General features: G+C 47.4%; 1 protein-coding gene across 1 annotated transcript in view; it reads left to right on the top strand.

The window, feature by feature from the left end:
• DPP3 (dipeptidyl peptidase 3) overlaps window positions 1-13,986 on the top strand; it is a 173,825-nt gene that overhangs the window by 19,965 nt on the left and 139,874 nt on the right. Inside the window, exon 2 of the mRNA XM_063945092.1 lies at window positions 6,027-6,319. Coding sequence (XP_063801162.1) covers window positions 6,047-6,319 — 273 coding nt within the window. The 5' untranslated portion in view covers window positions 6,027-6,046. The remainder of the gene's footprint in view (window positions 1-6,026; window positions 6,320-13,986) is intronic.

Below are 13,986 nucleotides of genomic sequence, written 5' to 3'. Positions count from 1 at the left end.
ATTGCTCGTTGGATTTGTAGTACAATTCAGCTTGCACATTCTGTGGCAGGCCTGCCACAGCCAAAATCTGTAAATGCCCATTCCACAAGGAAGGTGGGCTCATCTTGGGCGGCTGCCCGAGGGGTCTCGGCTTTACAACTTTGCCGAGCTGCTACTTGGTCAGGGGCAAACACGTTTGCAAAATTCTACAAATTTGATACCCTGGCTGAGGAGGACCTGGAGTTCTCTCATTCGGTGCTGCAGAGTCATCCGCACTCTCCCGCCCGTTTGGGAGCTTTGGTATAATCCCCATGGTCCTGACGGAGTCCCCAGCATCCACTTAGGACGTCAGAGAAAATAAGAATTTACTTACCGATCATTCTATTTCTCGTAGTCCGTAGTGGATGCTGGGCGCCCATCCCAAGTGCGGATTGTCTGCAATACTTGTACATAGTTATTGTTACAAAAATCGGGTTATTATTGTTGTGAGCCATCTTTTCAGAGGTTCCTCTGTTATCATGCTGTTAACTGGGTTCAGATCACAAGTTGTACAGTGTGATTGGTGTGGCTGGTATGAGTCTTACCCGGGATTCAAAATCCTTCCTTATTGTGTACGCTCGTCCGGGCACAGTATCCTAACTGAGGCTTGGAGGAGGGTCATAGGGGGAGGAGCCAGTGCACACCACCTAGTCCTAAAGCTTTTATTTTTGTGCCCTGTCTCCTGCGGAGCCGCTAATCCCCATGGTCCTGACGGAGTCACCAGCATCCACTACGGACTACGAGAAATAGAATTATCGGTAAGTAAATTCTTATTTTAACCCCATTTTATATGTAATTAGTCTCTGCCAGTGTAATCTATTGCGGGAACACTGCGCGCCATTAAGGGGGTGGGCCTTCCCAGGTAGCGGGACCAGCAGCTCAGGGCGCCATTTCCTACTGCATCACAGACTTAAGCTGGCTGCAAGGAAGCGCTACTCCTCCTAGGGACCCTCAGGAACCCTCAAAAGCACCTTGTTTGGTACCAAGGAGGTTTGTGGTGAGGTGGAGCGATATACTGTATGTATATATAATAATCTAGGTCACTTATATAAGGTTCCTAGTTACTGGCCGGCAAAGCACTGCTTTGGCTGTAGAGGCAAGGTGTGCTGGTTCCTCCCTCTCGGTCTCATTCCTAACAGGCTCTCTAGGTTACTGTGTTTTTAACCTGTTTATATGTGTGTGTATTCTGCTGTACAGTATGTCAGGCAAGAAATAAATATGTTAGGCCTGCAGCACAAAGTTCTCCCTCCCAAAATGGGGATCTCTGTTGTGTGCACAGTGCAGCCCCCTCTCTCAAGAAAGCAGCACGCAAGAGCCAGCTTGGTTTGACTCAATTAAAGGGATGATTACAGACATACTGTATCTTCTGGACAGGCTACTACCAGGCAGGAGTAGCAAGATTTAAAATCTGTCTGGTTTCATGTTACCGAATTCTGACCATAGGCCAGCTTCTCAGTCTCCTCAGCTTGTTTCACAGAAACTCACACTGCCCCATGTTCTCCAGTCTGACTCTGACGATATGCTAGATCTGGAGGAAGGGGAGGTGGAGGTTGACAAGGGAGATGGTACTGTGTCTCAGGGAGTGGAAGCTCTTATGTACTCTATTTGGGAAGTGCTGTATATCCTGGATAAAGATACGGAAATAGTAGAAGAGTCGTTTTTAATGTAAAAACAAAGTCTACTGCTGCGTTTCCGGTCTCAAAGTAAAATTAAACACGCTATTTAAGGAATCATGGGTTATGCCTGAGAAGGAATTTCAGATCCCTAAGAGGTTGCTGACATCGATTCCTTTTCCCCCTGAAGATAGAAAGGTGTGGGAAAACCCTCTTATAGTTGATACTTCATTGTCCAGGCTGTCACGTAAGCTTGTGCTGACAGGAGCGGGAGCTATCTCCTTAAAAGACCCTGCTGATCGTAAAATTGAGACTTCTCTCAAATCTATTTACACAGCAGTGGGAGTGGCTCAGAGGCCCACAATTGCTTGTGGTTGGATTACACAGGCCATGGTTAAATGGACAGGTACTATAATTGAAGGTTTTGACACTATGCCCCAGGATGAACTTATCACACTCCTGCAGCATGTTCAGGATTCTGCTAATTTCATGAGTGATGCTATCAAGGAGATTGGCCTGATAAACGCACATTCTACGACTATGGCTGTGGCAGGGCATTATGGCTGCAGTAGTGGACTGCGGACGCTGATTCCAAAAGGGGTGTTGAGAATCTTCCCTTTACAAGTGGATTTCGCAAGCGACTGCAGGCAAGTCCACTTATCTGCCTTTGGTTGCCCCTCTGGCTAGACATACTTACGCCGGCCCCTCTCTGCAGTCCTTTCGAGTGGCCAGGTTAAGGGGCAAGGCCAGAGGTGCTTCCAACGCTGCTAGAGGTAACTGAGGAAAACCACGCAGACCAGCGGCCGTTTGTTCCCTGGAGCAGAGCTCAGTCTTTACCTCTTCCAAGGCCTCCGCTTCAGGAAGACTTACAGGTGGGTGCGCACCTCAAATTTTTCAGTCACGTTTGGGCGGAATCCTGCCGTGACCCTTGGGTTTGAGACCTCGTCTCTCAGGGATAGCGGTTGGAGTTTCAAAGGCTCCCACCTCACAGATTCTTCAAGTCAAGCTTGCCAGCTTCACCTGTGTCAAGGGTTACCTTGCAAACAGCCGTTCAAAACCTGCAGCGTCTACAGGTCTTTGTTCCAGTTCCACATCTACTCCAAAACAAAGGCTTTTATTCCAGCCTATTCGTGGTACCGAAACCGGACCGCTCGGTTTAGCCGATCTTGAACCTCAAATCTATGAACCCGTACTTGCGGGTGTTCAAGTTCAAGATTCCCTATAGATTGTAAGCTTGCGAGCAGGGCCTTCCTACCTCTGTCTGTCTGTTTTTCCCAGATTTGTTCTATTACTGTTATAATTGTAAAGCGCAACGGAATATACTGCGCTATATAAGAAACTATTAATAAATAAAGGTGAAGTCTCAAAGAGCAGTGGCTGTTGGCCTGGAAGAATGAGAATTCCTGGTATCCCTGGATATCAAGGATGCATACCTTCACATCCCGATTATGGCTGCCTCATGAAGCGTACCTCAGATTTGCCCTGCAGGACAATCACTTCCAGTTCCGGGCCTTACCTTTTGGTCTCGCCACGGCACCGAGTGTGTTCACGGAGGTGATGGCAGAGATGATGCGCCAGCTCCGAGTGATGGGAGTGAACATCGTTCTGCACTTGGACGATCTCCTAATGAAAGCAGTGTCCAGAACACGTTTGTTGGAGCGCATCGCCCTGACTATGCGGCTACTCAGAAATTACGGGTGGATCCTAAATCTGCAGAAATCTAACTTGGTACCTTTGCAGAGGCTTCAGTTCCTGGGGATGATACTGGACACTGTGTCTCAGAAGGTGTTTCTTCCTTTGGACAAATCTCTGACAATTCAGTCAATGGTTCATTAAACTCTGAAACCGAAAAAAGTCTTGTGCATCTTTGCACACACCTGCTGGGAAAGATGGTGGCCTCCTACGAGGCAATTCAATATGGAAGATTCCATGCCCGTCCGTTCCAGCTAGATCTGCTGGACAAGTGGTCAGGATCGCACAAGCACATGCACCAGAGGATATGCCTTTCACCAAAGGCAAGCATTTCTCTGTTGTGGTTGTAAATCTCCCACCTAGAGGAGGGTCAACACTTTGGTTTTCAGGCTTGGATTCTGTTGACTACGGACGCGAGCCTCCGCGGTTGGGGTGCGGTGACACACGGGGCTCTGTTCTAAGGAAGGTGGTCGCCTCGAGGCTTCTCTTCTGATAAATATTCTGGAACTCAGGGCGATTTACAATGCCCTTCTCCAAGCCTCTTTTCTCCTTCAACATCAGGCCATACAGGTCCAGTCGGACAACGCAGTGGCGGTGGCGTACATAAATCCTCAAGGAGGAACCAAAAGCCGGGCTGCTATGCGAGAGGTGTCCAGGATACTCCTCTGGGCAGAACGCAGTGCCAGGGCCATGTCGGCCCTATTCATTCTGGGAGTGGACAATTGGGAAGTAGACTTCCTCAGCAGACACAATATGCACCCAGGGGAATGGGGCCTTCACCCGCAGGTGTTTCAGCTGTTGATTCATCGGTGGGGCTGCCCACAGATCGACATGATGGCTTCTCGGCTCAACAAGAAGCTGCTGCGTTACTGTTCCAGAACGAGAGATCCGCTGGCCACAGCGGTGGATGCTCTGATGCCGCCGTGGGTTTACCGGTTGGTTTACTTATTCCCTTAAATTCCTCTCATTCCCAGAATTAAAGACTGAAAAGGGGAAAACGTTCAGGCAATTCTGATTGACCCAGATTAGCCCTGCAGGGCCTGGTATGTGGACCTCCTGGACATGTCCCTCGAAGAGCCCTGGCCCCTGCCACTTCAGGAAGATCTTCTGCTGCAGAGGCCATTCGTCTATCAAAACTTACCGTGGCTTGTTTAAAGGCATGGAAGTTGAGAGGGAGATTTTAGCCAGAAAAGGTCTTCCCGGCAAAGTTATCTCGACTATGGTCCAGGCCAGGAAGATGGTCACGTCTAAACATTACCATTGCATATGGAAAAAGTAAGTCTCTTGGTGTGAGGTTCGACAGTATTCTACTGTGGCCTTTCATCTGGGTAGATTCTTACTCTTCCTACAGGCAGGTGTGGATAAAGGCTTAGGCTACATTAAAGTTCAGTTATCGGCCTTGTCTATTTTCTTCCAGAGACAGTTGGCTGTTATCCTGGAAGTCCAGACGTTCTTGAAAAGTGTCCTTCGTATTCAACCACCCTTTGTGCCTCCCACGGCGCCGTGGGATCTCAATTTGGTTCTGACGTTTCTCCAATCAGATTTGTTTGAGCCTTTGCACAGGGTGGACATGAAGTATTTGACGTGGAAGCCTGTCATGCTGTTGGCCTTGGCCTCTGTGAGGCATGTTTCAGTGTTAAGAGCTCTTACAGGACAGGGCTCCTATCTACTGTTTCACGACTATAGGGCGGAGCTCAGGACTCGCCCGCAATTTTTGCCTAAGGTGGTGTCGGTGTTTCACATCAATCAACCGATTGTGGTTCCTGTGGTGTCTGATACGTCTGGTATGCCAAAGTCCCTGGACGTGGTTTAGGCTTTGAAGGCTTATGTCAAGAGGGATGCTCATCACAGGAAATCTGATTTTGCTTTTTGTTCTGTATGACGCTACCAAGATTAGTTGTCCTGCTTCGAAGCAGTCTATTGCGCGCGTTGGATCAGGCTTAAGATCCAACGGGCTTACTCTTCGGCAGCTTTGCCGATACCGAAGTCTGTTCAGGCCCACTCCATGTGGTCGGTGGAGTCTTCCTGGGCGGCTGCCTGGGGTGTCTCTACTTTACAGTTATGCCGAGCAGCTACTTGGTCAGGTTCGAACACGTTTAAGTTTTACAGGGTCGATACCTTGGCTGCAGAGGACCTTCAGTTTGGGCATTCAGTTTTGTGGGGTCTCGGCACTTTCCCACCCGGTCTGGGAGCTTTGGGCCTCCCACATGATACTAGACTATCCCAGTATCCCCTAGGACGTTAGAGAAAAGAGGCATTTAATACCTACTGGTAATTCCTTTTCTTGTAGTCCGTAGGGGATACTGGGTGCCCGCCTCTGTGCTTCATTTTTCTGCAAGTTTTGTTCTGGTTTGGGTCTGTTGCTGTTCCTATTTTCAAGTAGTGGTTAGCGTTAGAGTTGCTATCCTGTTGTGTGCTGGTTCGTTTCTCACCACTTTGTCTATTTTCCTCCTCTCATAGTATGTCCGCCTCCTCGGGCACAGTTTTCCTAAAATGCGTCTGCGGGAGGAGCCAGCCCACTCTGAAGAAATTTAAAGTGGCAGGCTCCAATGGTCCCCATCTATACCCCATGCTATTAGACCATCCCAGTATCCCCTACGGACTACGAGAAAAGGAATTACCGGTCGTTATTAAATTCCTATTTGCTTGATGGTATTTGACGTGACATTTTATTAAATAATTGCAATCTCTTCCTTTTTTCAGGAATAGCATCATCCAGCAGAATGGCAGCTCCGTCTCAGTATATCCTCCCCAATGATCTGCCCGTCGCCCTGCTTGATTGCGAGGAGGCTTTCTCACTTCTGTCTGCAGAAGAAAAGCTTTACACCCATTTTCTGTCTCGGGCATCATTTTACGGTGGTTTGATTGTACTGTTCCAGACATCGCCTGAATCTCCAGCCATATACATTTTACTGAACAGGCTTTTCCGGGCTCAAGAGCCTTCAGTACTGCATGACGTAGCTCTGTTGCAGGAAATAACAGAGGATGAGTACCAGGTATTCTTAGATAGATAGATATACGGTATATCTAGTGCCACATGTCCAGCACTCAATTTGCTAAAACAACTAGACCTTGTGCCTCCACAAATTTTATTCCCAACTCCTCCATTGGTTCTGCACTCAAGGCTCAATAATTCAGATGAACAGCATATCTCTCCTAACGTTTCTACTTTGTAACCACTGTCTTCAAGATCTTGAAGACAGTTGTTTATAAACTGAAATGTGTTCGTCTGAAGTATTGCTCGTTGAGTGCCGCACCAATGCAGGAGTTTATATATAAAAAAAAATATTTTTTAGTGTATTTGATAATTGTGACTGTACCTAGAAGAAATTAGAAAAAGATTGTGAAATGCACAAAATTGTATCAACTATATTAGGAATTGGGGGATTTTCATGTAATAATTAGGGAGAATAATCATCGGTGCCCCTTAAAGTGACATTCCAGAGCTTTTTTTAGGATTTTCCAAACTGACAGAACCATTAATCTTTTAATAGTACAGTATAGCGTTCCTTTCTTATATAACCAATACTGATGATATTGACAAATGCAGTACGTAGGTAAAAGTTACCGTACTATATTTATAGATGCAGTTTAAAAACCTTTGTTTCTGTGTGTTTTTTTTTTTTATTGTGTTTGGTTAAGGGGGGTACTCACGGAGAGATTCATGCTTAAAATCTAAGCAATCTGACTAGCTTGCTTAGATTTTAAGCACAGATCACTGGTGTGTAGCCCCCTCAGCGATAGCGATGCGCGGCCACGCACATCGCTATCGCTGCTGCTAGATTGAGCCTGCATGCAGGCCAATTATTATTATTATTATTATCCTTTATTAATATGGCGCCACAAGGGTTCCGCAGCGCCCAATTACAGAGTACATATGCACATAATCAAAACAGGAAAACAGTGACTTACAGTTGAAGACAATTTAGGACAAGTACAGGGTAACTAAGCATAACTACACCAGTAAATGACAGAGAAAAGTTCCAGGTGGCCAAAAAACTGCTTGATTTGGGCAGTTGAGGATTATTAAAGTAAGAAAAGGATAAGCACATGAGGGAAGAGGGCCCTACTCATGAGAGCTTACATTCTAGCAGGTTGCTCATTTCACCTGCTGGGTGTATACCCTCCTTTAGTGTTTAGTCATACACATGTCATATACTGTACCTGGTGCACAGATAGCAAGGTTCTCCCCTCCCCCCCATCCCAGAGCAGCTACATGACCTGTTCAGCCTGTCTAGTGATGAAAGCACGAGGGAAAACGGACTTCATTTATAAATCCACCATACAACACAGTGTTGTACAGACTCTATTTACTCATCCACGCGAGTCCTTTAAACATTGGATTTTCCAGCCCAAGGACATAATCCTGAGATGGAAGTAAATCAGACTGACTATGTCCAAATAAAAAAAAATGCACATTTTTGCCCATATACAGAGTTGTACGCATCTCTAGATGCGCCTGGCCTTCTTTTCTTCATCATCACCATTGATAAGCTAGTGGAATTGTTACATATATACTCCATTATGCAGGTAGAAAAAGGCAGTACTCTTGGGACTTGTACTTGGTGCAAATCCCAAGAGTGCCGCCTTATTCTACCTGTATTTGCTGGACATGTTAGTGGCCCTTTGAGGGCACCAGGGCGTAGTGATATTGGCAATGGTGCAGTGCAGGTGTATTTTTCGCACATACTGTATATATTTGTATAAAAATCATGGGCAGCTCTCCAGGTCTTCGTTTAGGTCAAATTTTCTTTATCCCATGTTAAAGCAAATAAGTCAGTTTACTTTTGTAACTACACTGGGGGGGGGGGGGGGGGGGGGGGGGGTTTGTCGGGCTGTCCATTTAACCCTGATGTGGCGTGTTCCTCCCCCCGATGCTGGCACTTATCAGGGATTATGCTTCAGGTGCCTCAGACACCGGAAGCATAATCTGCAGTAAGCCGCCGGAGCCACGTTAGACATGGGATCGGGTTTTATTGCACGGTCGCAGGTCCATTTTCGTACCTAATCGGATGCTGCAATAATGACAATCGGTCAAAAATCGCAATATACGGCCATTTTTATCGTCCAAAAATTGATAATTTCTAATTGGATACCCCCCTTAATATCCAAGCACCTAGTTCACTTTGACCATGAATAATTTAATTGGGTCCTGGACCACCAAACTAAGGCACCCTGCAAGAACATTGCTGCACCCCAGGGTGCAGAGTCGCATTGTTTGGGAACCACTGTCTTAAGATTAGATTCAGCATGCCCTTAAATTTGGAAATGTAAAGTGATGTATTTGTTTGCCTACAAAGTATCAGTATAAAGTAAATCATACCAAACCAGCTGGACAGTTAAATGTTTAGTACAGAGGTTCTCAAACTCGGTCCTCGGGGGCACACACAGTGCATGTTTTGCAGGTCTCCTCACAGAATCACAAGTGAAATAATTAGCTCCACCTGTGGACCTTTTAAAATGTCAGTGAGTAATTAATACACCTGTGCACCTGCTGGGTTACTTGCAAAACATGCACTGTGTGTGCCCCCGAGGACCGAGTTTGAGAACCTCTGGTTTAGTAAGTGTCAACAATTCCTCCACAATTTGTTTATGCTGCTGACTGTTCTTATATTATGGGCACTCACCACTCCTTCCATTTATACAGACCCAGCCAGGATTCAATATATAGTCGGGCGTCGCTCTACTCACCACCCCCACCCCCAAAAAAAACCTGTTCCAACAGCACTAGCAGCTCACTGGTTTAACATGCGGCTAGATGTAAACTGATGGGGAGGAGCAGCGATGATGGCTCAATAGCAGAGCGGTTTTCCTGTGTCCCTCTCTACCACTGTCTGTAAGCTAGTTAATGCCATTCTTGTAGTGGTGGATCAGGCGGGTCACTCAGCTTGAAAAAGTCCACAGCTGTGGATGAAACGCACTGCTACATGATTGTATGCGACTGGAAAGTGTGCACAGTCCACCTACACTACAGAAGTACCACTGGATACGCTACAATTTAATTGGGACTGCCCACATAAAGTAATTGCTGTTTGTGGTCTATGCAATCTCGGACCTTTCTGCCCCCACCGCTGCAAGAACTGCAGGCACTGCAGGGTGCAGGGCGTGGGGGGGGGGTGCCCTGGGCAGCATAAATCCTCATTAAAAGTTAACTGGCAAGAGGGGACATTAGTTCCTGGGCACTGTCCTAATCCCCGCCAGTATAATTATTTGTTTAATTTGAGCGGGACAGAAGCGTGCCATTATGGGAGCGGAGCTTCTTCCTCACAGCTCACTGCTCGACGCCATTTCCTCTCCACAAGGCTGCAGAGACATTGGTCCTTCCTTACACTGCTGACAAGTATCGGGGTGCAAAACGGGGGGGGGGGGGGGGGCGGCTTTGGCGCAGTACATATTGGTGCAGTATATTGGTATTTAAAAGCGCTACAGGTCTGAGGCATTTTTTAGTGTTTTCAGAGTTGTTAGTTTGGCGCTGGGTTGTGAGCTGGCAAATCCTCTCTGTGTCCCTCTGACAGACTTTGCTGTGGGTCTGTCCCCTATAAGCCCGGTGTCTGTCGGTGTTTGGTACACGTGTGTCGACATGTCTGAGGCTGAGTGATCTTCCCAGGAGGAGGCTGTATTAGGGACACAGACGACTGTGGGGGTGACCCTGTCGGCACCGCCGACTCCTGACTGGGTGAATATCTTGAATGCGAATATGGCTCTTATCGGTAAGAGATTAGATAAGTCTGAGTCTCAGACCCAGGCGTGGAAAAAATCTGTGGAGGATATATTATTGCAAGTCCAGGACCCCTCGGGGTCGCAAATACGTTCTTTTGCCCAGTTGATGCACACTGATATCGACACGGACACTCATTCCAGTGTCGACTATAGTGATTCCAGATTAGATCCAAAATTGGCAAAGAGCATTCAGTACATGATTGTGGCTATTAAAGATATATTACATATCACTGAGGACCCTGCTGTTCCTGATAAACGGGTCTGTATGTATAAAGAAAAGAAACCGGAGGTGACGTTTCCTCCCTCTCATGAACTGAACGCTCTATTTGAAAAAGTCTGGGAAACCCCTGACAGAAAGTTTCAAATCCCTATAAGGATTCCGGTTGCTTATCCTTTTCCCACTGAGGACAGGAAAAAGTGTGAGTCACCCTCCATTTTGGACAAGGCCCTGTCACGTTTGTCTAAAAAGGTGGCTCTCCCAGCACTGGGCACGGCGGCCCTTAAGGACCCAGCAGATCGTAAGCAAGAAACTATGTTAAAATCCATTTATGCGACCACAGGTACGCTGCTCAGACCTGCCATTGCATCTGCGTGGGTGAGTAGTGCTATTGAAAAGTGGGCAGATAACTTGTCATCTGACATAGATACACTGGATAGGGATAGCATCCTCTTGATGCTGGGTTATATCAAGGACGCTGCAGCATACCTAAAGGAAACTGCAAGAGATATTGGCCTTTTGGGATCAAAAGCCAATGCCATGGCAGTCTCGGTTAGGCGAGCATTGTGGATTCACCAATGGAATGCTGATGCAGACTCCAAGAAAAATATGGAGTCTCTCCCATATAAAGGTGGTGTCTTGTTTGGGGATGGCCTCAATGATTTGGTATCTAAGGCTACCGCGGGTAAGTCATCTTTTTTGCCTAATGTTCCTCAGCAACAAAAGAAAACGCACCACTATCAAATGCAGTCCTTTCGGCCCAATAAATACAGAAGAGGGCGAGGCACTTCCTTCCTTGCTAGTAGAGGGAGGGGAAGAGGTAAAGGATCAACAACCTTGTCGAGTTCGCAGGAGCAGAAGTCTTCACCTGCTTCTGTCAAATCCACCGCATGACGCTGGGGCTCTCTTGCGGGTGTTCGCACCAGTGGGGGCACGTCTAAAACTCTTCAGTCAGTTCTGGATTCGTTCGGGCCTAGACCCGTGGGTTTTACAAATAGTGTCCCAAGGGTACAAACTGGAGTTTCAAGACGTTCCCCCTCGCCAATTTTTCAAATCGGCCTTACCAGTTTCTCCTCCGGACAGGGAGGTAGTAAACGAGGCTATACAAAAGTTGTGTCAGGATCAAGTTATTATCCTGGTTCCCCCGTCACAACAGGGAGAAGGCTTTATTCAAACCTTTTCGTGGTCCCGAAGCCGGACGGCTCGGTCAGGCCAATCCTAAACCTGAAATCCCTAAATTTCTACCTGAAGAAGTTCAAATTCAGAATGGAATCTCTCAGGGCAGTGATCACCAGTCTGGAGGAAGGAGATTTCATGGTTTCGGTGGACATAAAGGATGCCTACTTACATGTTCCCATTTATCCTCCGCATCAGGCTTACCTGAGATTTGCGATTCAGGATTGTCATTACCAATTTCAGACGTTGCCGTTTGGTCTATCCACGGCTCCGAGGATTTTCACCAAGGTGATGGTGGAAATGATGGTTCTCCTTCGCAAACAAGGAGGCACTATTATCCCATACTTGGATGATCTCCTGATAAAGGCGAGATCCAGGGACCAGTTGGTGCGAAACATTGCACTCTCCCTGATAGATCTTCAACAACATGGTTGGCTCCTAAACTTGCCAAAGTCGCAGTTGCTTCCAACAACGCGATTGTCGTTTTTAGGAATGATACTGGACACAGAACTTCAGAGTTTTTTTTTCCAGTGGAAAAGGCTCTGGAGATCCAGAGTCTGGTCAAACAAGTTCTGAAACCAGCAAGAGTGTCAATCCATCAATGCATTGCGGCCTACGAGGCCATTCAGTTTGGCAGGTTCCATGCCAGAGTGTTCCAGTGGGACCTGTTGGACAAGTGGTCCGGGTCCCACCTACACATGCACCGGAGGATAATCCTGTCTTCCAAGACCAGGGTCTCACTCCTGTGGTGGCTGCACAGCTCTCACCTCCTAGAGGAGCGCAGGTTCGGGATCCAGGACTGGATCCTAGTAACCACGGATGTAAGCCTCCGAGGCTGGGGGGGCAGTCACGCTGGGAGAAAACTTCCAAGGGAGATGGTCAAGTCAGGAAACTTGTCTCCACATAAACGTTCTGGAGTTAAGGGCCACTTACAAAGGCCTTCTGCAAGCGGAACATCTTCTTGATCTACCCGTACTGATCCAGTCGGACAGTGTAACAGCAGTAGCATACATAAACCGTCAGGGCGGAACGAAAAGCAGAGCGGCGATGGCAGAAGCCACAAGGATTTTCTGCTGGGTGGAAAAGCATATAAACGCTCTGTCAGCGATCTTCATTCCAGGAGTGGACAACTGGGAAGCAGACCTCCTCAGCAGACACTATCTCCATCCAGGAGAGTGGGGCCTCCACCAAGAAGTCTTCGCAGAGGTGACAAGTCGTTGGGGAGTTCCTCAAGTAGACATGATGGCATCTCGTCTCAACAAGAAGCTTCAGAGATATTGTTCCAGGTCGAGAGACCCTCAAGCAATAGCAATGGATGCACTGGTGACATCGTGGGTGTTTCAGTCGGTGTATGTATTCCCTCCACTTCCTCTCATTTCAAAAGTTCTAAAGATCATTAGAAGAACAAAGATTACGGCGATCCTCATTGTCGCAGACTGGCCAAGGAGGACTTGGTATCCAGATCTTCAGGAATTAGTCATAGGAGATCCCTGGCCTCTTCCTCTGCGCGAGGACCTGTTACAACAGGGGCTGTGCGAGTATCGGGACTTACCGCGGCTACGTTTGACGGCATGGCGGTTGAGCACAAAATCCTAGCCCGTAAGGGTATTCCCAGTGAAGTCATTCCCACACTTATTCAGGCCAGAAAAGGGGTAACGTCTAAACATTACCACCGTATTTGGAGAAAATATGTTTCTTGGTGTGAATCCAAGAAGACTCCCACGGAAGAGTTTCAGCTAGGACGTTTTCTCCATTTTCTACAAGCAGGTGTGGATGCGGGCCTAAAATTGGGCTTAATTAAGGTACAGATTTCAGCCTGATCGGTTTTCTTTCAGAAACAATTGGCCTCCCTTCCAGAAGTTCAGACTTTCGTGAAAGGCGTGTTGCACATCCAACCTCCATTTGTGCCTCCAGTGGCACCATGGGATCTTAATGTGGTGTTGCAGTTCCTTCAATCACATTGGTTTGAACCTTTACAGAAGGTGGAGTTGAAGTTCCTCACTTGGAAAGTGGTCATCCTGTTGACCTTGGCATCTGCAAGGCGGGTGTCTGAGTTAGCGGCCTTGTCTCACAAGAGCCCTTATTTGATCTTCCATGAAGATAGGGCTGAATTGAGGACACGTCCGCAATTTCTGCCGACGGTGGTTTCCTCTTTCTACAAGAACCAACCTATTGTGGTGCCTGTGGCTACTGATGCTTTCGCTGAGTCAAAGTCTCTGGATGTGGTCAGAGCTTTGAAGATTTATGTCGCCAGAACGGCTTAGATTAGGAAAACAGAGGCTCTGTTTGTCCTGTATGCTCCCAACAAGATTGGGTGTCCTGCTTCCAAGCAGACCATTGCGCGCTGGATCTGTGGTACGATTCAGCGTGCTCATTCCACGGCAGGATTGCCATTACCGAAATTGGTGAAGGCCTATTCTACTAGAAAGGTGAGCTCGTCCTGGGCGGCTGCCTGGGGGGTCTCGGCGTTGCAGCTTTGTTGAGCATCTACTTGGTCGGGATCAAACACTTTTGCTAAGTTTTACCAGTTTAATACCTTGGCCAATGATG

This window comes from Pseudophryne corroboree, chromosome 11 (genome assembly GCF_028390025.1).
Source record: "Pseudophryne corroboree isolate aPseCor3 chromosome 11, aPseCor3.hap2, whole genome shotgun sequence".
NCBI lineage: Eukaryota > Metazoa > Chordata > Amphibia > Anura > Myobatrachidae > Pseudophryne > Pseudophryne corroboree.
The sequence above is the reverse complement of the archived record's forward strand: the minus strand, read 5'-3'. Positions and strand labels throughout refer to the sequence as shown.